We start from the raw sequence: 25,313 nt of genomic DNA, 5'->3' as shown, positions 1-25,313 counted from the left end.
TAAATGTGTCTGACACTTGAAACCAACCTTCCCTACACTCCTCTATCCACCTCCTGCCCATCAGTGAGGATCACTCCATTCTCCACTGGGCATCCTGGTTAATAAACATCCTTACTGTCTAGAAATCTGAAACCACAGCTCAGGAAAGGACTGAGCTGATTTTCTGCAAGTGATTTTATACAATCAGTAATCAAAAGACATGTGGTGCCTTGGGCCGTGGAGTGAGGGATGCTCAACATAGAAAAGACAGCAGATTAACCAATTTTTTTTTTTTTTTTTACATAGGCAGAGATAGACAGGGACAGACAGACAGGAACGGAGAGAGAGATGAGAAGCATCAATCATTAGTTTTTCGTTGCACGTTGCGACTTCTTAGTTGTTCATTGATTGCTTTCTCATATGTGCCTTGATCACGGGCCTTCAGCAGACCGAGTAACCCCTTGCTGGAGCCAGCGACCTTGGGTCCAAGCTGGTGAGCTTTTTTTTTTTTCTGCTCAAGCCAGATGAGCCCGCGCTCAAGCTGGTGACCTCGGGGTCTCGAACCTGGGTCCTTCCGCATCCCAGTCCGACGCTCTATCCACTGCGCCACCACCTGGTCAGTCAGGTTAACCAATTTTAATGGAACCAAATGATTATACAGAAATATTTTATATACATTCATTAAAATAAAAAACCTTACAACTTTTCAAGGATTGTAGAAAGCAAGCAGTGGGGAGCATAACCTTGTAAAGGCTCCTTGGAGTTGGAAATGGAGATTAGTATTTTGGTCTTTTCACTTCAACCCTGCAATACAAGAAATGAGTCAGCATCAGATCAATAATCTAAGCGACTCCCCAGTCCCACTAAAGATGAATAACGTTGCTCACCCATCAGCTTCCATCTTCTTCCTTTTCTCAATGATCTGCAAGAAGTTACAGTTGATAGTTATGCTGCCAGTCTAAGCTCACTGAGGCCCCAGGGCTGACCTCTCCTACTTCCCCGGCCCTCCAACCCTTAGCCTGTTCCTGGGATTGGTGGACCAGTGTCTCCTCCCAGCAGAAGCCCTCCCACCAGAGAGGCAGTGCCACTTACTGCACTAATCTTCTTCCATTGGCGATCAAGCTCTGCCTTGTCATTGGTTTCCTTGAAGCGCCTGGTTTTCCGCCCTTCAGACATTTTGATGCCATACTGGAATGCAGCCCTGAGGGAAAAAATGAGCAATTGGGGAAAGAGGCATCAGTTTGCATAGCAGTAGCACGGTGTTCCCAGATGGCCCTGTGAGCAGAGAAGTTATGTATTTGGAAATGTCTCAGCCAGTTTACACCCTCTAACCTAGTGTGAGCTAGTCCACCTATCGCCACCCCTCTCCTCATACCCTGGCCATATTTAGTACCAACTCACTTGGGTAAAGCTTCCTTGTTGTTCATATACTCGCTGTATTCTTCCTGGGTATCAAAGTCCCAACGGCCTAAAGGCCCCTTCTTGTTACCCTATTGCAGGACAGATGGGAAATAGGGAAGAAAAAAAGTGTCACTGGAAACGGAATTTTAGCCCTTGATTGAAGCCAGGATCTCCCACAAGCCCAGATTTCATTATTTATAAATCCTACCCTAATAAATAATGCTTACTATGTACTTATTATGTTCAGGTATTATCCTGAACACTAAATATCTAATTTACTTCTCTCAAAAACACTATTAAGAGAAAATATATTTCCATTTCCCTGATGATGAAACTGAGGCATAATAAGCATTAAAGTCAGTTGGCAAGGTCACAAAACTAGTAAATGGGACAGACAGGCACAGCCAGGACTAAACAAGGCTCCACAATGGAATGGAACCATGCTCTTAATCACTGCAGTACAGAGCGAAGAAGAGAAAAGTAGATGACACTTCTTCACCATTAATGGTGTGTTTGTTTGGTTTTAAGACTTGGAGAAAAATTCCAATACTGGTTGGCCAGAATAAAATTCAGTTATTTTCAAAAGACTGAAATTTCTTCTGCCCTTTCTTACACACTAAAGATCTGCTTACTGCCTATCAAAGCCTGGCACTTTGTAGGAAATAGAAAGAAACATATTTTTGGCTCTATCTCATTTGAAATAGTTAAGCTGCCCATAACCCTACAATACCACTAATCCCATTACTGCAGTTGAGGGAAAGTGAGGACCAGTAAATGAGACACAGATCTGGGAAAGGGGAAAGAGTTATGTACTAAAAAGTAACTGCCCAAGAGCCCCCACCCATCCTTCCAACTCCATACCTGGTCCATTTTGCTATAATCAACCTCCTCGTCACTGTCGACAGCCATGTCATCCATCCTAAAGAGACGCAACAGTTGAACAGTAGATACAGACTCAAATTTCTACGCTTCATCTGGGAACCTACCCACGTAGAGACCATATGCCTAAGAATGACACTGCCCTAGACCTCCCACTCAGAGCCTAATAGAATAGTTCATCTAAAGAAGAAGTACCCCAGGATCTCAGTAAATCAAATTTCTACCCCACCTCAGTCCCCTGCCTGAACTTGTTCTCCAATCATCCCAGCCTCCCTTCTTTAACAGAGTCCCACATACGTGGCTGGGTAGCACTCAGCATAACTGTTGGACATGCCAAAGAAATCTCCCAGCTGCTTCTTATCCTCTGGCTTCTTCAGCATATGCTATGTTAAAGAAAATAATTCTGGGCCCTGGCCGGTTGGCTCAGCGGTAGAGCGTCGGCCTGGCGCGCGGGGGACCCGGGTTTGATTCCCGGCCAGGGCACATAGGAGAAGCACCAATTTGCTTCTCCACCCCCCCCCCTTCCTCCCTGTCTCTCTCTTCCCCTCCCGCAGCCAAGGCTCCATTGGAGCAAAGATGGCCCGGGCGCTGGGGATGGCTCCTTGGCCTCTGCCCCAGGTACTAGAGTGGCTCTGGTCGCGGCAGAGCGACGCCCCGGAGGGGCAGAGCATCGCCCCCTGGTGGGCAGAGCGTCGCCCCTGGTGGGCATGCCAGGTGGATCCTGGTCGGGCGCATGCGGGAGTCTGTCTGACTGTCTCTCCCCGTTTCCAGCTTCAGAAAAATACAAAAAAAAAAAAAAAAAAAAAAGAAAATAATTCTGCCTGTAGCAGCAAAGCTTCAAGCAGGAAGGGCCATGGGCTAAAAGCTCCAACATGAAAACTAAGTAAGGAGAGGACTGTGAACTTGAATGAGTTCTCTGAGAAAGGGGGAAGTCACAATGACTTCATCTCGGTCAAAATTCAACACAAAAGAGAAGGAGAGGGGTTATGGGAAAGGAGGGAAGCAGGTGGAATTAGAATAAAGAAGAACATATTGAAATAAAGGATATGATTCGGTGCCTTCCCAGCCAGCAGAACCAGCAAACTTTTCATTGATTGATTTGATCAACTCCTTGGCAGAGCCAGGTCCTAGGGGAAAGAGAACTCTACTAAGACACTGAAATGAGGAATTTACAGCCTCTTCCCTACAACATACTTCCAACCTGTAGCTTTCATAAAAACATTTTTAAAGCAATAGAACCCTTATAGCTAACACAATTTTAATCAAATCCCTACTAACAATGAGCTACTCTGGTTAAGATGGGATAGTGTGCTCAGAATACTGCCTACTCACCTGCCTCACATCCTCAAGACCCCAAAGCTGGAGAAATTTTATCCAGCAGAGCAAATATGCCCTCTCATTGCCCAGAAAGATAGAGGGAACGCCACACTTACCTTCTGTCTGTTCCCTATAGTAAGACATGGATCTTATGAGAACCCAGAACCAGGAAGTCCCCAAGCTCACCCTTGCCAGCTCTGAGCTCTACGTCAGATTCAGCCCAGGGGAAAGCAGGACAGCCAAAGCCAATGCAAGATGCCTTGGGTACAACTCACCTTTGTCAACATCTATGGGCTAGAAAGGAAATAGAAACCAGAGTCAGTGTTACCATGAAGGATTCCCACTTAGCCGCAACCTCATTTCTGAATCATTTCCTACCCCGATTGTCCCCATTTCCAGTATGGTTCCTGCCCTGGATAAGTAGGCCTGGTTACTTCCATGGAGCCATGAGGTGCCTATCTAAGAGGGATCCTGTACCTGGCCAGGCTGGCAGATTGGGGAGGTTTCTCTCCCCAATTGACCAGGGACCACATCTCACCTCATCATCCACTTTTGGCTTCTCAAAGTAGCTGTGCCTCTTCTTCTCTTCCTCTCTCTCTCGGTCCCGCTCCCGATCTCGTTCTCGCTCCCGCTCCCTGTCACGGTCTCTCTCTCTCTCCCGATCACGCTCCCGTTCCCGATATCGCTCCCGCTCCTTGTCCCGAGGCGTCTTGGTTGTGGAGGGCACATAATCCCCAATGTCTTCGAATATACTAGGTAAACAGAGATCACAAGTTGTCAGTCAAACATATACTTCTACCTTTCCTGGCCATTTCTCCAGGGGAACCTTTTCACACCAAGGCCTTCCCATAATGCTGAAGACAAGAAACACACAGCCCCTTTCCTCCCTCAGATCAGGTGCCAGAGACTAGGATACATACTTCATGTCAGCCTCAGGGGGTTTCTTCTCTTCCAGCTTCCCTAAAATGAAAAGAATGAGAAAAATGCATGAATTCCCACTCAGCCTCACCATGCTAATTCTCAGTGCCCTTTTAAAATACCTGTTTAGAAGATGGCACAACAAAAGCCATCCCTACTCTCCCTTCTCATGCCTCCAAGTTAACTACTGCCTCCTGGTAAGTCAAAGAAACAGAAACTGGATGTGACCACCCCCCTGCCAATGCTCTATCGCTCTCATTTTCCTTTGTTCCCCAGGAGCCTCCCAACGATCTGGAGCCAGAAGGCTCCAGGAGACCTTGGATCCATCCTCAAATGCCCTGCCCAGGGGTAAGGTTTCTCTCCCCAACCCTCCAGGTTACCTTTATCCTTCTTCTTGAGCTTCTTGTTGCGGGTACCCTGCCTCAGGTAGGAAAGGATCTGGGTAAGCTTGCTGATGACAATGTCATTTGTAGTCAGCGTGGTCTGGGCCTGAAACCCCAAGAAGCAAGAATGTTAGCCCACTGAGCAGGCATCTCTTCATTTATTCATTTATCCATTTAAGGATGAGTTAGAGTGAGAGAGGTGAAGACTGGGAAAGGAGGTGTTATGGAAGGACACTCCAAGATAAAACAGCATGCACAAAGGCCTGAGTCAAAAGTGATTCTAGCCTGACCAGGTAGATAGAGCGTCGGATGGGATGCAGAGGACCCAGGTTCGAGACCCCGAGGTCGCCAGCTTGAGCGCGAGCTCATCTGGTTTGAGCAAAAGCTCACCAGCTTGAACCCAAGGACACTGGCTCCAGCAAGGGGTTACTTGGTCTGCTGAAGGCCTGCGGTCAAGGCACATATGAGAAAACTATCAATGAACAACTAAGGTGTTGCAACGTGCAACAAAAAACTAGTGATTGATGCTTCTCATCTCTCTCCATTCCTGTCTGTCTGTCCCTGTCTATCCCTTTCTCTGGAGAAAAAAAAAAAAAAAAGTGATTCTAGCACATTCCAGAAAGCCAGGTTGGCTGGAGAACAAACAACAGGGAAGGACAGAGAAAAAAGGCTGGAAAGGCTCAGAGGCCACAATAAAGATTCTGCTCTTTATTCTAACAGTGAGAAACTACTGAGCTTCTAACCTGTGTGGTGAGACAAAACTTCATGTTGTGAATTTCTATGCCTACCTACGTGTAAAAAGGGGATGGGGGTGGTGATGGCTAAAAGTACAGTTTCTTTTGGGAATGACAAAAATGCTTTAAAATTGACTGCAATATGGTTGTACAATTCTATGAATATACTAAAAGCAACTGAACTAGACATTTTAAAGGGGGAAATTGTATGGTATGTGAATTATATCTCAGTGATAATTAAAATATTAGAAGGGAGCCAGAGTGAAAGTGGGGAAACCAATTAGGAGCCTCTTTTAATAATTCCAGCAAAAGATGATGGCTTAGACTAGAATGTTATGGGTGGAGATGGAGAAAAGTGAATGGATTCAATTGAGATTTAGGAGATGAAACGTGGACAGAAGTTCAGATGTGGTCAGTGAGGACCTGGGCAGAATTGAGACTGATATCCAGGTTTGAGACTCCTGTGAAAGGCTTTCAAGATTCGGGTCACTCACCTCCATGGTGGGGCAATCAGCTTTGCTGCGGATAAGAGTGGTGGGAATGTCTGTGTCAGCATACTCATCATCCAGGTCTACCACATAGGCCATGCGGCCCGGCAGGAACAGCTCATTCCGCTCGTATGCCTTGCTTTTGAAGAGCATGCGGTAAACGTTGCGGCCTATGAAAATAGGAAGAGCAGCAGGTAGCCCGTGAGAACTTTCTACAATAACAGCTGCCATTTATCAAGTGCTTACTCTGTACTAGCCACAATGCCAAGTGCTATGCATGCCTTGCTTTGCTTCAATCAATCTTTGCAACAGCTCTGTGACGTGGGCATCATTATCTCCTTTCAAGTGACAACACTAAGGCTGAGAGTTAAGTGATTTAACTGCCGTCATTCAGCTATTAAGTGGCAAAACAAAAAATGAGACCCTGGCAAAACAAAGAATGAGACCCAGGAAGTCTAACTCCAAAGCCCAAGCGCCTATTCAATCTTCTCCATTACCTTCTCAAGAGTATTATGTGCCTATCATTGTGTTAGGATCCCTGAGGAATAAGGATTACATTTAAGGTAATATTGATGATGAATAAAAAACCAGCTGGCCTAATCAGGCAGTGGCGCAGTGGATAGAGTATGGAACTGGGATGCAGAAGGCCCAGGTTCAAAACCCTATGGTCGCCAGCTTGAGTGCAGGCTCATCTGATTTGAGCAAGGCTCACCAGCTTAAGCAAGGGGTCACTTGGTCTGCTGTAGACCCCCAGTCAAGGCACCTATGAGAAAGCAATCACTGAACAACTAAGGTGCCGCAACAAAAAACTGATGCTTTTCATCTCTCTCCATTCCTGTCTGTCCCTATCTGTCCCTCTCTCTCTCACAAAAAAAAAAAAAGAAAAGAAAGAAAGAAAGAAAAAGAAAAAAGCCTGACACAATGGCGTGGTGTCAACCTGGGAATGCTGAAGTCACCAGTTTAAAACCCAGGGTTTGCCAGGTCAAGGCACATGTGGGAGTTCATGCTTCCTGCTCCTCCCCCCTTCTCTCTGTCTCTTTTGCTCTCTCTCCTCTCTTTCTAAAAATGAATAAATAATAATTAAAAGAAGAAAAGAAAAACCAGCTGTCTGTAGGCACATTGCCCATAATTCTTCTCTTCGTCCCAATAATCCCCCAAGGTAAACATTAACACCGGTTTCGCAGTAACCTCACTTTTGCCAATGGACAAACAGGCATTGAGAAATGAATTCAGATGCCTGAAATTACATGGCTACTGAGTTTTCAACACCAGGATTCAAAACCAGTTCTCTTGAGTACAAATTCTGAATTTTTACAAACCAACAATACTACCTCCCTAAAAGTATAAGTCTTAATCTGAAAGAATTTCCAACCTAAGTAGACATTAATAACACACACAATACTTACAGACACTTCTGCATTCTATTAGATTTTATGGATACTTGCTGGTTTAGAGGCAAAAAAAAAAAGCAAGAAAAATAAAGCTGAGGAAAAAAGAAAGTATATCCTGCACAGAGCATAAAATTCCCTACGATTCACCTAGAACAGTGGTAGTCAACCTGGTCCCTACCGCCCACTAGTGGGCGTTCCAGCTTTCATGGTGGGCAGCAGTGGAGCAACCAAAGTATAAATAAAAGATAGGGCCCTGGCCGGTTGGCTCAGTGGTAGAGCATCGGCCTGGCGTGCAGAAGTCCCGGGTTCGATTCCCGGCCGGGGCACACAGGAGAGGCGCCCATCTGCTTCTCCACCCCTCCCCCTCTCCTTCCTCTCTGTCTCTCTCTTCCCCTCCTGCAGCCGAGGCTCCATTGGAGCAAAGATGGCCGGGCGATGGGGATGGCTCCTTGGCCTCTGCCCCAGGCGCTGGAGTGGCTCTGGAAGCGGCAGAGCGACTCCCCGGAGGGGCAGAGCGTCGCCCCCTGGTGGGCGTGCCGGGGTGGATCCCGGTCGGGCGCATGCGGGAGTCTGTCTGACTGTCTCTCCCCATTTCTAGCTTCGGAAAAATACAAAAAAAAAAAAAAAAAAAGATAGGCCTGACCACGCAGTGGCGCAGTGGATAGAGTGTCGGACTGGGATGTGGAAGACCCAGGTTAGAGACCCCGAGGTCACCAGCTTGAGCGCGGGCTCATCTGGTTTGAACAAAGCTCACCAGCAAGGGGCTACTCGGTCTACTGAAGGCCCACGGTCAAGGCACATATGAGAAAGCAATCAATGAACAAATAAGGTGCTGCATCAAAAAACTGATGATTGATGCTTCTCATCTCTCTCCGTTCCTGTCTGTCTGTCCCTATCTATCTTTCTCCCTGATTCACTCTCTGTCTCTGTAAAAAAAAAAAAAAAAAAAAAAAAAAAGATAGATTTAACTATAGTAAGTTGTTTTATAAAGATTTATTCTGCCAAACTTAGCGAAAATCCGACAAACTACTTGGTAAGTAATTATTATTACATGCTTTAACTTCCTATAACTCTGCTTTATAAATTTTATAAAGTAAGGTTACTTCCCTACTTTATAAATCACCATTACTGTGGAACTGGTGGGAGGTTAGAAAATTTTACTACTAACAGAGATACAAAAGTAGGCGGTAGGTATAAAAAGGTTGACTACCTCTGACCTAGAATGCAGAGCCACTAGTGTAGAAACTCTGTACTCACCTAAACGTGTCTTAAATTCAATTTTATTTTCAGGATCCTCATCTTTCCTGAAAAGACAAAAAAAAAATTTTTTTGCTAAATGTGTTCCTACTTTAGGTCCCACCTTTCTAAACTCAAAGTTCTCTTGGTGTTTACATACTTGGTTTCCTTTTGGGGCTTTTCCATGAGTTCTTCCTCCTCCTTCTCTTTGCTGGCAATCTCAGCTCGTACCTGACAAGAAAGCAATTAGCGTTCAGACACATAATCATTTCACATGTATTCACTGAATATTACTATACCACACTGTGCCGGCAACTAAGAATTTAGTACTTAACAAGACAATATAATCCTTGCTCTAGTGGAGCTTGCAGCAGGAGAGACAAATTAAGCAAACAACAAAGTGTGATACTGCTATGATAAGTGAAATAGAAGACATAATGCAAGGGTGCAGGAAGGGGGAGGTGAGGAGTAAAGAAACTTAATCATACCTGAGTGATCAAGGAAGCTTTCCCCAAGAAAATAAAGCTGAAGCTGAGACTTGAAGAATAAGCTACAATTAGTCCTATAGAGGAACCACTGTTAGCCCTTCTAGATGGTCTGAACTAAGAGCAGTCTCCCTTCTCACTCACACACCAAGGCTCACCTTCTGAAGCAGAGCAAAATCCAAGCCTTTCACCAAATGAGTGTGTTCCATGTCACCACCCAAGAACTTGGACTCTTGGATCAACTGTCTTCTCTTCTCTGCAGCTGATTTGTCCCTGTATAATGAAAGAGGGCACATTAGAACAGTCCTTTGTGGGTGGCAAATGCCTCTTGAACTGGTTTGATGTGGGCTCAAGAGCAGAGAAGCATGAATAATTCGTATAACCACCAGATGAATCTGGGATGCTGAATAAACCATGCCCTGGCCCCCGCCCCCTCGGAACTCACGCTTCAGCAGTTGGACCCACAGCCCTGTAGTTAGCTGTAGTGCTGATCAGCTCCGTTTCCTCATAATCTTTATTCACACCATCTCGCCGTTCCTTGGCTCGGTCCCGGTACTTCTCTGCTAGTTCTCTCTCTCTCTCAATTTCTTGTTGGCGAAGCTTGGCGTAATAACTATGACCAGAGAAAGGCAAATGTGTAAGAATCACCAGCTGCTATGCCAACGTCAACAGAACTGTTCCTGCCTGTTTCCCTATACCTTCATCCAACTTTCTATATCAAAAGCTCACATGTCATGATGAAACTGCTTGTCACCTCTTCATAGTCCTCAAAATCACAACTACAACACCTTCCAGGCTCACAAATACATTGTTCCAACTGCCATATCACAGCACTCCACCTGCAACTTTAAAATTCTTTTTTATTATTTATTAATTTTAGAAAGAGGAAGGGAGAGAGAGTGCACGACAAACACATCCATCTGTTACTATATATATATGTACTGACTGAAGATCAAACCAGCAACCTCTGACAATGCTCTAACTGAGCTATCTAGGCAGAGCAACTTTAGAATTCTTTAATGCCACCTAATTCTACATCAGTGGGTCTATAAAGCTGAGACTTTTTTAAACGACAGAGACAGAGAGAGGGACAGTCAGGGACAAACAGGCAGAAGAGAGATGAGAAGCATCAATTCTTCATTGTAGCACCTTAGTTGTTCATTGATTGTTTTCTTATATGTGCCTTGACTGGGGGGCTCCAGGAAAGCGAGTACCCCTAGCTCGAGCCAGCAACATTGGGCTCAAGCCAGCAACCATGGGGTCTTGTCTATGACCCCACGCTCAAGCCAGCAACCTCACACTCAAGCTGGTGAGCCCGCACTCAACCCAACAACCTCGGAGTTTCGAACCTGGGTCCTCTGCATCCCAGTCCAATGCTCTATTCACTGCACCCCCAAACTTTTTACACAGGGGGCCAGTTCACTGTTCCTCAGACTGTTGGAGGGCCAGACTATAAAAAAAACTATGAACAAATCCCTATGTAAAAAAACAAAACGGGAACAAATACAATATTTAAAATAAAGAACAAGTAAATTTAAATCAACAAACTGACCAGTATTTCAATGGGAACTATACTCCTCTCACTGACCACCAATGAAAGAGGTGCCCCTTCCGGAAGTGCAGCGGGGGCTGGATAAATGGCCTCAGGGGGCTGGATGCGGCCCACGGGCTGTAGTTTGGGTACCCCTACTATACAGCAACCATGAAGTCATCTGAATTATTCTCACCTTCCAAATTTCAACAGAAAAGAAATCATCCCTTGCTGGTCCTCACAGAAGAGACAGAAGCTAAGTACTGGTCCAGAAAGTTTAGTATTAGATGACGATGACGACGACAATGACGGTGGCAGCCAAGAGTTATTGGCTGGTTACTATATGCCAGTCACTGGTACTAAGTGTTTACATGCACTATCACAGTTGATCCTCATGACAACCTGATAAAAGTTACTGTCACTATCCCTATACTACCCATGAGAATACTGAAGTCCTAGGGATAAGCAAAATGATAAGGTTATTCTGCTGGAAACTGGTAGAGATTAAAATCCAGCAGGCTGACTCAAGACCCCAAAACTGCCACTCCACATATCACCCCTCTCCACTCTGAAAGCAGAACCTTACAACAATAAAGGAAAATGTCAGCCTCTAGTCTTTTAACTAGCCCCTACTCCTTTACTCCAAACACCATCCAACTTAAAACCTAACACATTCTTCCATCCTTTCTTCACCTTTTCTTTTTTCTCCTTCGTGCAGCTGGGTCTTCATCCTCATTGTACTCTCTTGGCATCCTAGAAGAGAAAGAAATTCACTGATAACAAAATATTGCCATGGCTCCAGAAACCCACAAAAGTGACCTTGATTTAAAAAAAAACACAAAAAACGTGGCCTTGTGGACTGAGAAAAGGTCTAGCACACTGACCAAAGCAACAGTTTCAAACAGGCAAAAATCCATGTTAATGTTTGTAGGTGAGTGGTTCTCACTTTAGAGAGCATCACATCCACTTTAAGGACTATTAAAATTATGTATCCCCAAACATCTAAGTCAATGGAGCTAGGATAGGCTCAGCAATCTGTCCATTTAAGCACCAGCAGAAACTCTAGTACAAGTGGTTCATGGAACGTACTCTGAGAAAAAGTGAGAGCCCAGAGCATCCAACTCTCCACTGGAGCTTCAATCTCCAGAAAGCATCAGAACCACAGGCTTCAAAAAAGAACTAGCATTCCAGTTCCTGAGACATTTAGATCAACAGATTTTCCAAAGGAAGGAGATGGGAGAAAGTTTGGATCACCCCAGAACTTACTCATGGTGACGTGACTTGGAGGGTGGTGCAGAGGTAGGTGCAGCCCTTGGGGTCATGAGAAGCTTCCTAAAGTCTTCATTGGTGAGTTTTGATCTAGAAGGCAAGGATTTTAAAAATTAGTACCCAATAAGAATTGGAAAAGAAATATGTAAAAAACATGGTTAATTTTACTGAAAATCAGGGTAATACAGCTTAAAACAAAAACATGCCACTTTTAATGCATCAGTGTTAAAAAGTTTGATAAATCAACTGTGAGAATTTTGGAAGTGGATACTCTCAAATACCACTGATAGAACGTAAATCAGTAGAGCCTATTTGGAGGGCAATCTGGCAGTTATCTATTAAATTTTAAGTGTGCACAACCTATGATCCAGCCATTCAATTTATTTATATATAGCCAATTACTGACATATGTGTATAAAAAGGCATATAAAAAAGGTTGTTACACCCTGGCCAGTTGGCTCACTGGTAGAGCGTCCGCCTGGTGTGCAGGAGTCCCGGGTTTGATTCCCAGCCAGGGCACTTAGGAGAAGCGCCCATATGCTTCTCCACCCGTCCCCCTCTCCTCCCTCTCTGTCTCTCTCTTCCCCTCCCGCAGCCAAGGCTCCACTGGAGCAAAGTTGGCCCGGGTGCTGAGGATGGCTCCATGGCCTCTGCCTCAGGCGCTAGAATGGCTCTGGTTGCGACATAGCAATGCCCCAGGTGGGCAGAGCATCGCCCCCTGGTGGGCGTGCCGGGTGAATCCCGGTCAGGCGCATGCGGGAGTCTGTCTGACCGCCTCCCCGTTTCCAACTTCAGAAAAATACTACAAAAAAAAAAAAAAAAAAAAAAAAAAGGTTGTTACAGCTCTGAAAACAAATACCTACAACTAACCTAAATGCCCATTAACTAGAAACTAAATGAACTGTGGCAGTATTTCCCAAATGTGGGAAAGATAGCACTGATGGTACAAGGCATAATTTTACTTGGTACAGTGATAAGGACTCATTCCTTGACCAAATTTTAGTCAGGTACCTTTGAGCACTCATCCAACTAGGCCTCTTTCTTGACCTACTGAGCCGTTTTAGCAATGGAAGAAAGCAAGTAGAAATAATATATATACTATATGATACCATTTTATTTAAATATTTTAATTCACAAAACAGTATTTTCCTCAGATATATATGTATAAAAAAGCATTTTGGCCCTGGCCGGTTGGCTCAGCGGTAGAGCGTCGGCCTGGCGTGCAGGAGTCCCGGGACCGATTCCTGGCCAGGGCACACAGGAGAAGCGCCCATCTGCTTCTCCACCCCTCCCCCTCTCCTTGCTCTCTGTCTCTCTCTTCCCCTCCCGCAGCCGAGGCTCCATTGAAGCAAGGGTGGCCCGGGCACTGAGGATGGCTCTGTGGCCTCTGCCTCAGACGCTAGGATGGCTCTGGATGCAACAGAGCAACGCCCCAGATGGACAGAGCATCACCCCCTGGTGGGCATGCTGGGTGGATCCCGGTCGGGCACATGCGGGAATCTGTCTGACTGCCTTCCCGTTTCCAGCTTTGGAAAAATGAAAAAATAAAAAATAAAATAAAATAAGCATTTTTAAGAAGAGTAAGGAAAAAGATACACATTAAAAGGATAACAGTGGTTACCTCTAAGAAAGGGGCTGGAACTGGGATTTTATCAAAAAGAACTGTACCCTTATTTCCAATGTTTTAATCTTCTACAAGAGAAATTCCTACGAAATATATACTGCTCACAAAAATTAGGGGATATTTCAAAATGAATATGAAGTGATAAAAAGCATTTGTGGGGTTTTTTTTGGGTTTTTTTTTACAGAGACAGAGTCAGAGAGAGGGATAGATAGGGACAGACAGACAGGAGCGGAGAGATGAGAAGCATCAATCATCAGTTTTTCGTTGGGTATTGCAACACCTTCATTGTTCATTGATTGCTTTCTCCTACGTGCCTTGACCACGGGCCTTCAGCAGACTGAGTAACCCCTTGCTCGAGCCAGCAACCTTGGGCTCAAGCTGGTGAGCTTTTGCTCAAACCAGATGAGCCCCCGCTCAAGCCGGCGACCTCGGGGTCTTGAACCTGGGTCTTCTGCATCCCAGTCTGACACTCTATCCACTGCGCCGCTCCCCCCCACCATCAGGCCACTTGATTTTTTTTTATTATTAAACATCAGAAAAGCAAATAAGTCAAAGAAAGTTGTTTGATTATGCAAATGAATGCAAAACCAACTTTTATTTCATTGGTGAAAATGCACTATACAAAAGGCTGAAAGTGTGGATAAAGCGTCGACCTGGAAATGCTGAGGTCGCTGGTTCAAAACCCTGGGCTTGCCTGGTCAAGACACATATGGGAGTTGATGCTTCCAGCTCCTCCCCCCTTCTCTCTCTCTCCTCTCTCTCCCTCTCGGTCTCTCTCTCTCTCCTCTCTAAAAATGAATTAAAAAAAAACAAAAAACAAAAACAAAAGGCTGAAAGTACTGGAGTAGCTGTATGTTCCCTGATCCCCTAATTTTTGTGCGCAGCATATAATTACACATTAACTTTAAAAACTAGCACCCTCCCTGCCAGAATTTCCATTCTAATACTCTTATACAGTTGACCTGATTCGGTTAAAGAGGCAAGTCGAACAATTTTTTGACCATCTTTGCTAACGAAACACTCAGAATTCTTTTTCTGTCATCGACACCACCACCACCACCCTACTTATTGCCCAGGTCATTCCCATGGTCCTAGATCAAAACACTCACTGGTGGAAGGAGTGAGGATCATCCACATCGTGGCCATCTGGGGCCAAAGGGTTGGAGAACGGCTCGCCTAAGAAAAATAATTGGCATTAACTTTTAACCTCAAGAAAAAAAGAATTGGTGTTAATGTAATCAATATATTGTGTGCAAAAGTTGGGGATATAATAGTGAACAATACAGATGTGCTTTCCTGTGAAACTGTTCACAATCCAGTGAGGAAAAAAAGCAAGCACAACGACAGTGACAATTCAATGTAGTAAGTACTTAAATGGGAAAATATAGAGCCGTGGGAACCCAGGCGAGGGGGCCCCTAAACCAGTTATGGAGGATAAGCAGACTTCCTGAAGATAAGATCTAAGATACTACATGGAAGATAAATTGGCGTAACCTAAGATTAAGTGATACGGGGGGGGGGGGCGGTAAAGTTCATAGATAAACCCCATCTGTCGTCACTTGGGGCAAAAACATGGCTTAGAGCAGCGGTTCTCAAGCTGTGGGTCGCGACCCCGGCGGGGGTCGAACGACCAAAACACAGAGGCCGCCTAAAGCCATCGGAAATACATATTTTATTTAAAAATCAGGTTGAGAACCGCTGGCTTAGAGACAGAGTCTGGGGCTGCCCGGCCTCATTTGGGGCCCAACGGCTTCGCCAGGCTCCAAGCGTCACTCGGGCCCCTCTCCACCCTCACACACGCACACACGGCTTAAAGCCAAAATAAGGCGCCAAGTATCCCGAGTCCTGCAGAGAAGAAAGGGCAGATGATCCGAGACTTACTATCACGCTCTGGCATTCCGTCCGCAGTGTTTCAACGCCAGCAAGAACTGAGCTCCAACAACAACAAAGCAGCGACAGCCTTTTCCCCACAATGCAACTCGGAACCAACCCACAGTGCCTTGCGTTCGGCAGTTTTTCTGCATTCTCCGGGAAACTGAAGGAGACCCGACCGATGCCCTACAATACTTTTACAACATTGGCTAAACTTGAGCCCCGCCCCCTTGCATCAGCCAACCGATCGCGGGAACTGGAGGGCCGCGATTGGTCCGCCTGGAGGCCTGTCTGAGAGGTTGGGTTCTAGAGGCGATGGCGGCGGCCGCGGCTCGTGGGGTCGGGGCCAAACTGGGTCTACGAGAGATTCGCATCCACTTATGCCAGCGTTCGCCTGGAAGCCGGGGCGTCAGGTGAGACGCAGAGTGGTAAGGCGGGCGGGCTTCGTGGCGCCGAGGTCACGACCTCGACCTTCGAGTGTTTGGAGGCCCTCGCCCACTCATTACGCTCCGCGTTTTCTTGGGGCCCGCAGGGACTTCATTGAGAAACGCTATGTGGAGCTCAAGAAGGCAAACCCCAACCTGCCCATCCTAATTCGCGAATGCTCGGATGTGCAGCCCAAGCTCTGGGCTCGCTATGGTGAGTGAGAGACGCCTGAGGGTCTGGGCCCTCGGCGGGGAAACAAGGGTTCGAGAAGAGAAACGACCGCCCAAGGTCAAGCAAAAACGTATAGAGCGATTGGAACTCAGACTTCAACCTTGCTTTTTACTTTGTTGCCAACAAGGAAATTCACGTTGGTAGGGGTATTTGGGATGCTTCGTATCCTGGTTAACAGCCCTGTGGATGCAGGCCCAGTCCTGCATAGAGACTAGGAGCTGTTATTTTCGTAATTCAGAACAGGTTTCAGATAAGGGAGAAGAGGTACTGTTTAGTTCTCATCAGTGTGGGTCCTTCCAAATTATGTGTGGGTAGTGCTGGTCCAGGTAGTGTTAGAATCTCAATAATGGAAACCTAAAATAATGATTCTGTGTTTAGCACTAATGCTAGGCTCTTTGCTGGGTCCTTTCCTACCTAAGTCTTAATTAATCTTCAATATATGAGGGGTTTGATTCTGTTTTCTCATTGTAGAGATTAGAAAACTGAATCAAACATTTTATGTAACATACCTAAGGTTAGATAGCTGGCTATAACAGGGTTGAGCCCTTACATATATTCCCCTTCCTAGAGTGCACTTCCACTAGACATGCACGGCAGCTGATGCCTTATACAGGTTATTGTTTTCAGCTCTGAGTTTATAACACTTCCTCAAAAAGGCGTTCCCTGACCAGTTATGTAACATTGCCCCCAGCCCCTATTTATATCGTTTTGGTTTACCACAATCTGAAAATTACTGTCATGTAGCATGACACAGTAGGCATGCAATAAACGTTTACACATACTGAAGAGTGGTATTTTAGTTATGGTTTTTAACACCTTGTCCTACTGATGTCTGGAGAAAGGGGGCATCACACCTCAGGCAGATTGGTTCTAACAGTGGACGCCTGTAGTTAAGTCATGCACTGAGAACCAAAGGAGGAAGAAGGTTCTCCTTCCAATACCCAGTAGACTAAGAGGAGATAGACTCAAATAGCAAGAGTGTATTATTCTAGATGGACTATGGGAGTCAGAGAATGGGCACCCAGCCAAGGGTAGGTCCATGCAGTACACTACTCACATGCCTACTGTGCCTGACAAACACACTGTGGCCACCCACAATCAGCCCAAATTCTAGTTGGAGCTGGGCTTCCTATATGTGTTTGAGACCCACTGGGTAAATTCTAGGCATACAAAATCCACCTTGGTCATCTCTTTACTACTCTGTCATAGCAACACTGTAAGGTGATGACAAAGCTGTTATCCACAGTGCAGAGTGGATACTTAGTCACCTCCCTTTCTCACCAGCATTTGGCCAAGAGAAGAATGTCTCTTTGAACAACTTCAGTGCTGATCAGGTAACCAGAGCTATAGAAAATGTGCTAAGTGGCAAAGCCTGAAGCCTTCACTAAGGATTAAGAACAGCCCCACAGCCTGGGGTCTGCTGGACTGAGTACAATGTGGGAAAATGTGTTCTCCTGTTCTTTATAAAGCTTGTGCTGTAAGATGCTGTCTCAGAATGTTCTTTACTTCATTCCACCCTCTACCCTTTACTGTACAACCACTGAGGCAAAGCAGTTTACTGTAAAAATAAAACTTTATTCTGTCCCATCAAAAGCTACCAGCTTAAAAAAAAAAAAAAAAAAGCTACCAGCTGCTAACTCTAAACAAAACAAAATAGAGGGAGAGATTCTGGGGCCCCAGAGTAAGCAGACCACACACACTTCCTTCTGGTCATGTCTGGACAGTGCTGAGTGAAAGGGAGCTGGAGTGCAAAGGTCTTGATGTAGGCTTAGGTGTGGGATCAGAGAACATGAGGCCTCATTATGGTCCTAAACTCCTAAAGGGGGGCTCCATGGGCATGGAAACTGGCGGGGGGCAGGGCTGAGGAGTGCAGTAAGTGACACTGAGAAGCCAGGTCACCCCATAAGAGCTGTTCGCTGGAGAGCATGCACTCTGTCCTGGAGCTGTGTCTCCTTTTCATGCCTTTCAAGGGCCAGCAGTCCTGATTGCTGCAGGAAGTCCTGGGCAGCCTAATGGCAGAGAAAACAAAAACTCTATACCTGGGTCCCTGTGCCCTAACACTCTATTCTCAGAGTCTTATGATTAGCCCACCCCTTCTCAGGAGAGGGTACATTACCATCAAGAGGATGTAGGTTCTGACCTGGAGCCCACATAGGCTAGCCAGGAAGGAAAGGGACCATGATGAGACTAGAGGCTTCGGAACAAAGGGGACTGAGGACTAGAACCAGAAACCAACCTCTGGCCGATAGAGGAACAGCAGTTGCAGCAGCTCCAAACTCTGGCCTACTACTTCAGTGTCAGAGGAATCTAACGTGTCCAGCAAGGAGGGGAGCAGGGGCCCTGGCCACAGATGCCAGCAATAAGCAGGACCCTTCTCCGCAACGTTGCACAGAACTGTGAGCACCTGTAGACAGATATGTATGTACACAGTCCCCATAAAGGATGAAAGCCAGTGACAGCTAAAAATTATAGTGCTAACCACATGCCTCAAGTACTGTGCTAAGCAATTTTAAAAGCATATTCTGTAATCCCCACAACTACCCTCAGGTAGGATTATTCTTAATTATAGATCAGGAAACTGAAGCTTAAAATGGTTAGTTGATTCGTCCAAAATTATGCCTAGTAAAGCTATTTAGGAACTCATACCTAAACAGGTCTGGCCCAGAGACCATACCACACTACCTGCCAGCTTCTCAGCTAAGGGCACTTCTGAGCTACTACTGTTTACACTTTAGCCACTAGACCTTGGACTCACATAACTCCAATACCTACCAATATGCTCACGACATTAGATACTGGCAACAACTGCAGGAGAGGCTCAATCAGATCCAGGGAGAGCACGGAGGTACAGAAGCTAGGACTGTTTGCTAGAAGAGAAAATGTCAGCGTGAAGTCCCTCCAACTGTGGACTGAAAACACCCCCTCTCAATCTTACCCACCTCAGTCCAAGCCACAAGGAAGTTTTCCCAGCATCTAAAAGTCCAGGCCTAGGTGGATTATGGCTCATACCAGTGAGATTATTAAGGAACCAGAGGCCCTCATGAAGTAGGCTGGGCTGTTTCTGGAGGAAGAACCGCAGAAGGATAAATAAGGATGCCACAACACGCTCATCTCTGAGCTGCATTTGCCCTCCAACAGCCTCCACCGCTGCCTCTGTTAGCAAGTTGCTTAGACACCGAAGCACAGGGCACACCAGCTGCAAAGACAAGTTGGGGGTCAGGTGTAAGGAGGAAGGGGCTCCCTGCACACTGAAGGAGGAAGAGTACGAAGAAAGTTTGTGCAGACCTTGACCTGTCCTCTTCACCTACCAGCTCCAGTCCTGCATCCTCGGATCTCTGTACAGCCCTAGCCAAGTCCACAAGCAGCAGCCCCAGAGTGGACAGAGCCCCATGGGTGATGAGCAAGGCATTGTTGACCTGGCTGGGCAACAGGAAGCAAGTAGTTACTAGTCAGCCAACTCCACCTTTAAGCTGGCAAAGAGCCTAGGTCTGTGAGTTTCCTGGGTTTCAAGAAGAAAAGGCCACGGAAGAAAGAAAACTCACTATAATTCTAGAAACCAAGGTTCAAAAACCTGAATCATGGAGGGAACCCCAGGGGAGGTCTGTGGCACTTTCCCAACCAGCCTGTGTTACCTGCATATGATGTAGTGAAGGCACCAGGCAAACTCCACAGCAACCCCAGGGTTCAGTTTTGGGCCAGGTTGCAATAGTCCCAGCATGTACTGGGGGAGAGAGGAACCCAGGACAGAGCTGCCGGCAGAAGTAGAGCTGTGAGTGGGAACCACAGAAGGCAAGATGCCTGTCGCTCTTTCCAAACCATAACAGCAGGTGGGAAAGTGTCCAAACCCAAAGCCCTTCCCAACCAGACACATGGAGTTAAATGTGCAACAGCTTTGGAACCACTTGATCATGTATTCAGGGGCTATAATGTATAATGCCAAATGGGTCATCCCTGACTGCACCTCTGGAGATGCAATTTTACTTACGGGATGATCTTCTCTGGAGCCTCCTTAGCCTGCAGGAGCTGGGACAAGGTATAGCCAAGGGCTTCCAGCACAGTCGAATGCGGGGACTAGAAGTAGACAGGGTAGGGATCTGACTCTGGAAGCTAGGCCCAAAGATTTCCTGAGACTTCCAACCACTTAGCAAAGGGCAGAGGCTGGAGCTGCCTTACCAAAGGAGGCAGGGCATGTAGAAATTAAGTGAGGGAGGGATGCCCAGGGAAGAAGGCAGAAAGTGGCACTCACCTGGATGCAGGCAGCCAACGCTGGAACAATGCCCTGTGGTAGGAGCTGCCTTCTCACAGCTTCACTCTCCACAATCAGGTTACCCAGTGTATACAGACAGAGTTCCTGAGTGGGACAACAAAAGCACTGGGCTCGGCCCATGTCAGGCCAGAGCGGCGATGGGGATGGGAAGGATGGAGCAGCCCTGTTCTTGAGACTGCGCACAAGAGGATGGGAGGTAATGGGTGTATAGATGGCTGTGGGCATCAGGGGAAGGCTTTCTTTTATCTGCCAACTTAAAATGGACCCAAAGGCACAATTTCTAAACTCAAGCCAAAAACAAGGTAGGAAGAGACAGGGCTTACTATAAAGTCTGAGCTATGACCGGAGAGGTAGGTGAGAAGGTAGGAAGTGGCTGGCAGGCAGGCCTCAGTCACCGCAGACTGCTCGGAATGAGAGAGCTCATGAAGGCACCGAGCTGCCTCAAGCTGCAGCAGGGCTTGGTTGCTGGTCAGGAGCCCGACCAGGGTCCGCATGCTGCCCTCCAGCCTACATGAGTGAGTACCAGAGCCCTGCTCAGCCTGTGGTCCCTTCCCACCACACTCCTATCCATCCCTCAGAGCCCCAGCCACCTACTCACACCGACCTAATGAAGTTCTGTTGCGTCTCCGGGTGCTGCAAGCCTCGACGAAGGCTGATCAGAGCTCCCTCCCTCTCCTTTTCCTCTGTCCCGCGCTGGGCTGAACACAGGAACTGCTGGATCTGGAGCCCAGGGCAGAGATGGCAAGAGTTGCCAGAAAGCAAATCTTGAACCCAACTCCGCCCACTTCACCTGTGACCTCTCCAGTATTGCTCCACCCCTATAACTTGTCATTCATACTAATATGGCTAGTAAGTGCCAACACTGCAGTAGAGTGGACAGAAGAGGAAATCAGGACAGGGCTTAATATCAACTCTGCAACTTACTCTACAAGGGACCTAAACCTCAGTTTCTCACCTGAAAAAAAAATGGGAACATTGATCTCGCCTTACAGGGTTATTTCAACGATATTTAAACATCTCAGCCTGGCATAACCTAGCCCTCCAGTCATTCTCATACAACCTATATGCTAACAACACCTTGCATAACTTGATCTTTTAATGCTGCCAAGATTTTGCACAATCTATTTCTTTTGCCTGGCATATCCACTCCCTTCAGATTTCTGCTCCTGTCTCTGCCTCTGGAATGTTAGCTCTTTCTGTGGCAGGCTTAGGGGTTTCTATTGTACCTCGTCTTTCCTTCATGGCAGGTGGTAGCACATCTGTCTCCTTCAAGGTCTATGAACACTTCAAAGAACCTCTCTTTACCTCTTGTACTGTACCTCAGTACCCAGCAGTTTCTTAGCATAAATTACATAATGAATAAATGGTTTAACTCAGGCTTAAGTGCTTTGTAAACTATACATGTAAACATAGACAATACAAAACACAGAGGATGCCCAATGTTTGCTGAATGAATAAATAAACTAAAACCAATTCTTTCATTTACTTATTCAATAAATACTGAGCATCTACTATATGCCAAATACTGAGTTTGGCATACTCAGACGCCTGCAATCTGAGGTTTCAATAATGACAGAGATACGGTCTAGGTTGGAGAAACAATAAAAAAGCAAACAAATTAGACAGGATAATTAATATTCTGTAAACAGGCTGTCAAGACAAAATACCCAAAGGGGCCCATTTGAGATGCAGCAAAGGCAAAGGCCTTGAGACAGGAAAGAGCCTGGTGCATTGTTCCAAGAACTAAAAAGGGGACAGTTTGGCCAAGATGAGTAAGCCGATAAGGTTGGAGGTAGGCAGATGCTGGACTTTATAGGTCACAGGAAGGAGTGTGGTCTCTATGTATTCCTACCACCACCACCACCCGTCTCTATGCATTTTTAAAAGACAAATCTGACTGATGTATGGAGGAGAATGAACTTAAGGGCGGCAAGCATAGAGGCAGATGACTCGTTAGAAGGCTGCTGTAAGTATTCACTGAAAGGTGGTGGAAGCGGCGATGGCGAGGCATGTAAAGACTCCAGAGTTCTTTAGGCGGTGAAAAGAAAATTTTTTTAAATGGCTAGAACTTGAAGTATTGATCTGGGGATGAGGATCGGGATGGGGTGGAGGATAAAACCCGTTTCTGGCTTGCCTCACTGGAGGTTTTGAAGGGACCGCGTTCAGGTTTGGGAACGGACCTCGAGGACTCGAGGAAAAAATTTGGCGCCAGCCAGTAAGCATCTCACCACGCACCCAGTCTGTCCCCTCACCTCGACTTCCCCCAGGATCACGGCCACAAGTCCCTCTTCTGCTTCCTCTGGGGTGTCGTCTCTCAGCAGCCTTTTGCTGACTAGCTGCTGCTCCCTCCGCGCCTTCCGCAGTGCTGGGGGCAAAGGAGCCAGCTAGGGGCAAAGGAGGAGCACCCAGGAGCCTCCCACCGCCAAACCCCCATCCTCCCATGTTCCCTCGCCCGCCCGCACCTGCCTCCCGCTCCCGCCGGCGGCGCCGTAGCTCTTCCACCCCGCATCCCAACGGCCCGAGACGGCCCTGCCGTCGGCTCCACATGGTGGAGGAAATTTGCACAGAACGGAAAACCGGAAACACAATCCCGGGTATACAAGATAACGAGGACTGCGCAACCGCAGCGCAAACCGGAAGGGGAGGTGAAGCAGGCGGGGCTCGGCGCGACGTGAAGGCGGGGCGTAGCGAGGGGGCGCGGTCAGGGGCTGAGGCGGGGCGAGGGGAGGGGAGGGACTAAGGAGGAGTGGGGCGGGGCAAAAGCAAAGGGGTGGGGCCTGGGCTGAGAGCCAAGCCAAATAGCAGTATCCTTGGTTTCACTTCCCCATTATAGAAAAGAAAACGGTAGTATCGTACTCAGGAAAGAAAGAGAATAGCTCAATCCTTACCCCAGCTGCCCCAGGCCAGTGTTGCATCCACCGGGTAAGAGAACAAACGTCGGAGACTTTCAGGAGTTTAGATGTTACTTTATTGGCCAGTTTAACCTGCGCAGGGGCGAACTCCCAAGATGTCCGGAGACACCATGCTCACAAGGAGCTGCAAACGGAAGCCATGCCTGGAGCTTACAGCCAGGTCCTTATATATCCTAAGTGAGCAAGCATTATACAGAAGCAGATGTGGCAGTTTAGCTATTGGCTAGGGAGGTTGCACGCAGCATCGCAACAGGGGCTGGTTTTAGCTTAGTGGCGAATTTCAAACATAAACTTCTGATAAGGGTCTCTGACCTTCTTTGTTCTCAGCCTCACAGGGGCCCTATCAGCACTCCTGTTCCTTCAATAGTTACACTCTTGGCAGCCCCAGCATATCAGCACTCCCTGAATCTAACAGCCAGTAGCTTCGCCTTCCATTCTGCAACCTCCCCATTCCTAACACAACCTATAGGAACACTCAAAACTAGCCCGAGGCCTGACCTGTGGTGGCGCAGTGGATAAAGCGTCGACCTGGAAATGCTGAGGTCACCGGTTCAAAACCCTGGGCTTGCCTGGTCAAGGCACATATGGGAGTTGATGCTTCCAGCTCCTCCCCCCTTCTCTCTCTCTGTCTCTCTCTCCTCTCTCTCCCTCTTTGTCTCTCTCTCTCTCCTCTCTAAAAAATGAATAAATAAAATTAAAAAAAAAAACAAAAAAAAAAACTAGCCCGAGGTCTAGGAAGATATGGGATACCACTTCACCAACAACACGATTGGTGAAATATCTGCACCCAGGCCACCCCACCCCAACTAGTACCTCTTCTACTGAGTGACCATGTTTTGCCATACTGAATGTTCGCAATAACAGTGAGGAAAATGAGACATAGTTATTGTTGGAATCCATGGGAGTCCGAGAAGACCAGAGTAAAAGGCTTTATTGACAGGAAAAAAGGAACTCTGCTGGGCACTTCTCCTGGGGAGAAGAGCACCGGTTACAGACTAGGGGCGAATTATATAGTGTTTGGGAGAGCCTGAAGGGATACTGAGGCAAAAGTTCTGGTATGTTCCCTTTTACAGTTTTAGGATTTCAGCTTTCTGGAATGCTCCTTCTTGGGGCAGGTTGACCATCTTCTTGGAATTCCTCTGCCTCAGGGGCGATAGTCTAGTAAGGGTGAGGTCAGGCAGCCAAGCAGAACAGCAAAAGGGCAATGTTGGAATCCACGTATCTATCAGTTATGTCATTGTTCTACATAAAAGTGAGTCGCATTAATTTTAGAAAAAAACAATCCCCCAAATCTTGAGTACCGCTAATTTACTAGGTACTGGGGAAACACTGTTGAGTTTTTTTTTAATGTGTGTCATACCCTCAAAATCCAAATTGTGACTAACTAAGACCTATATGGTCTAATCCCTACATCTCCAGTTTCAGCTGGAAGGGCATCTCACTTTACTGATCTCTCCTGGACCTTCTCTTTGTTGCCTAAACAACCGCTGCTCTTTTCCTCCTCCAGGCTTTTGCACAGACTGTTCCTCTGCCTAGAGCTGTGTCCCTCTCCCTCAATCCAATCTTCACCCTAACCAGCACCCTTCCCTTAATTAACACCATCCTCAAGATCTTAATTCTCTTAATTCTGTCTTAGCAGTAAAGCATCAGCCTGGCATGTGGAAGTCCCGGGTTCAATTCCCGATCAGAGCACACAGGAGAAGTGACCAACTGTTTCTCCCCTTTCCCCCCTTCCCTTCCAGCAGCCATAGCTCCAATGAACAAGTTGGCCCCAGGAACTAAGGATGGCTCCATGGCCTTGCCTCAGGTGCTAAAGTAGCTCGGTTGCTGATCAACAGAGCAGTGGCCCCAGATGGGCAGAACATCAGCTCAGCCAGGGTTGCTCTGTGGATCCTGGTCAAGTTGCATGTGGGAATCTATCTCTCTGCCTCCCTACTTTTCACTTGATTTTTTTTTTAATCTTAATTCTA

General features: G+C 46.7%; 3 protein-coding genes across 10 annotated transcripts; 1 reads left to right on the top strand and 2 right to left on the bottom strand.

The window, feature by feature from the left end:
- Nucleotides 1-15,663, bottom strand: IK (IK cytokine). 3 transcript variants are annotated; one of them, XM_066388137.1, is made up of 21 exons: nucleotides 15,517-15,663; nucleotides 14,745-14,811; nucleotides 12,009-12,101; nucleotides 11,436-11,495; nucleotides 9,657-9,824; nucleotides 9,370-9,484; nucleotides 8,887-8,957; nucleotides 8,748-8,794; nucleotides 6,106-6,269; nucleotides 4,875-4,983; nucleotides 4,497-4,536; nucleotides 4,115-4,328; nucleotides 3,852-3,870; nucleotides 3,308-3,386; nucleotides 2,557-2,637; nucleotides 2,242-2,299; nucleotides 1,381-1,469; nucleotides 1,072-1,180; nucleotides 867-901; nucleotides 723-783; nucleotides 1-592 (listed from the first exon to the last, which is right to left on the bottom strand). In XM_066388137.1, exons 1-20 carry the CDS (start codon nucleotides 15,530-15,532, stop codon nucleotides 756-758), a joined length of 1,662 nt encoding a protein of 553 aa, XP_066244234.1. In that variant the 5' UTR covers nucleotides 15,533-15,663; the 3' UTR covers nucleotides 1-592; nucleotides 723-755. The 3 variants fall into 3 exon arrangements, with proteins under 3 accessions (XP_066244234.1, XP_066244235.1, XP_066244233.1); XM_066388138.1 differs by lacking the exon at nucleotides 1-592 and having other exon boundaries at nucleotides 601-783; nucleotides 858-901; XM_066388136.1 differs by lacking the exon at nucleotides 1-592 and having other exon boundaries at nucleotides 601-783.
- A 103-nt stretch (nucleotides 15,664-15,766) lies between these two features.
- Nucleotides 15,767-17,647, top strand: NDUFA2 (NADH:ubiquinone oxidoreductase subunit A2). Its single transcript, XM_066388144.1, has 3 exons — nucleotides 15,767-15,920; nucleotides 16,040-16,146; nucleotides 17,449-17,647. Exons 1-3 carry the CDS (start codon nucleotides 15,823-15,825, stop codon nucleotides 17,538-17,540), a joined length of 297 nt encoding a protein of 98 aa, XP_066244241.1. The 5' UTR covers nucleotides 15,767-15,822; the 3' UTR covers nucleotides 17,541-17,647.
- A 99-nt stretch (nucleotides 17,648-17,746) lies between these two features.
- Nucleotides 17,747-23,028, bottom strand: TMCO6 (transmembrane and coiled-coil domains 6). 6 transcript variants are annotated; one of them, XM_066388139.1, is made up of 12 exons: nucleotides 22,894-23,028; nucleotides 22,684-22,796; nucleotides 21,036-21,151; nucleotides 20,755-20,938; nucleotides 20,411-20,515; nucleotides 20,150-20,235; nucleotides 19,797-19,931; nucleotides 19,473-19,584; nucleotides 19,174-19,360; nucleotides 18,937-19,031; nucleotides 18,401-18,568; nucleotides 17,747-18,173 (listed from the first exon to the last, which is right to left on the bottom strand). In XM_066388139.1, exons 1-12 carry the CDS (start codon nucleotides 22,976-22,978, stop codon nucleotides 18,060-18,062), a joined length of 1,500 nt encoding a protein of 499 aa, XP_066244236.1. In that variant the 5' UTR covers nucleotides 22,979-23,028; the 3' UTR covers nucleotides 17,747-18,059. The 6 variants fall into 6 exon arrangements, 5 of the variants coding, with proteins under 5 accessions (XP_066244236.1, XP_066244237.1, XP_066244238.1 ...); XM_066388140.1 differs by having other exon boundaries at nucleotides 19,797-19,913; XM_066388141.1 differs by having other exon boundaries at nucleotides 22,898-23,028.
- Between the last annotated feature and the right edge of the window lie 2,285 nt (nucleotides 23,029-25,313).

The sequence above is a fragment of the Saccopteryx leptura genome, chromosome 6 (assembly GCF_036850995.1).
Source record: "Saccopteryx leptura isolate mSacLep1 chromosome 6, mSacLep1_pri_phased_curated, whole genome shotgun sequence".
NCBI classification, from domain to species: domain Eukaryota; kingdom Metazoa; phylum Chordata; class Mammalia; order Chiroptera; family Emballonuridae; genus Saccopteryx; species Saccopteryx leptura.
Note: the sequence above shows the minus strand (reverse complement) of the source record. Positions and strands in the feature narration are given on the sequence as shown.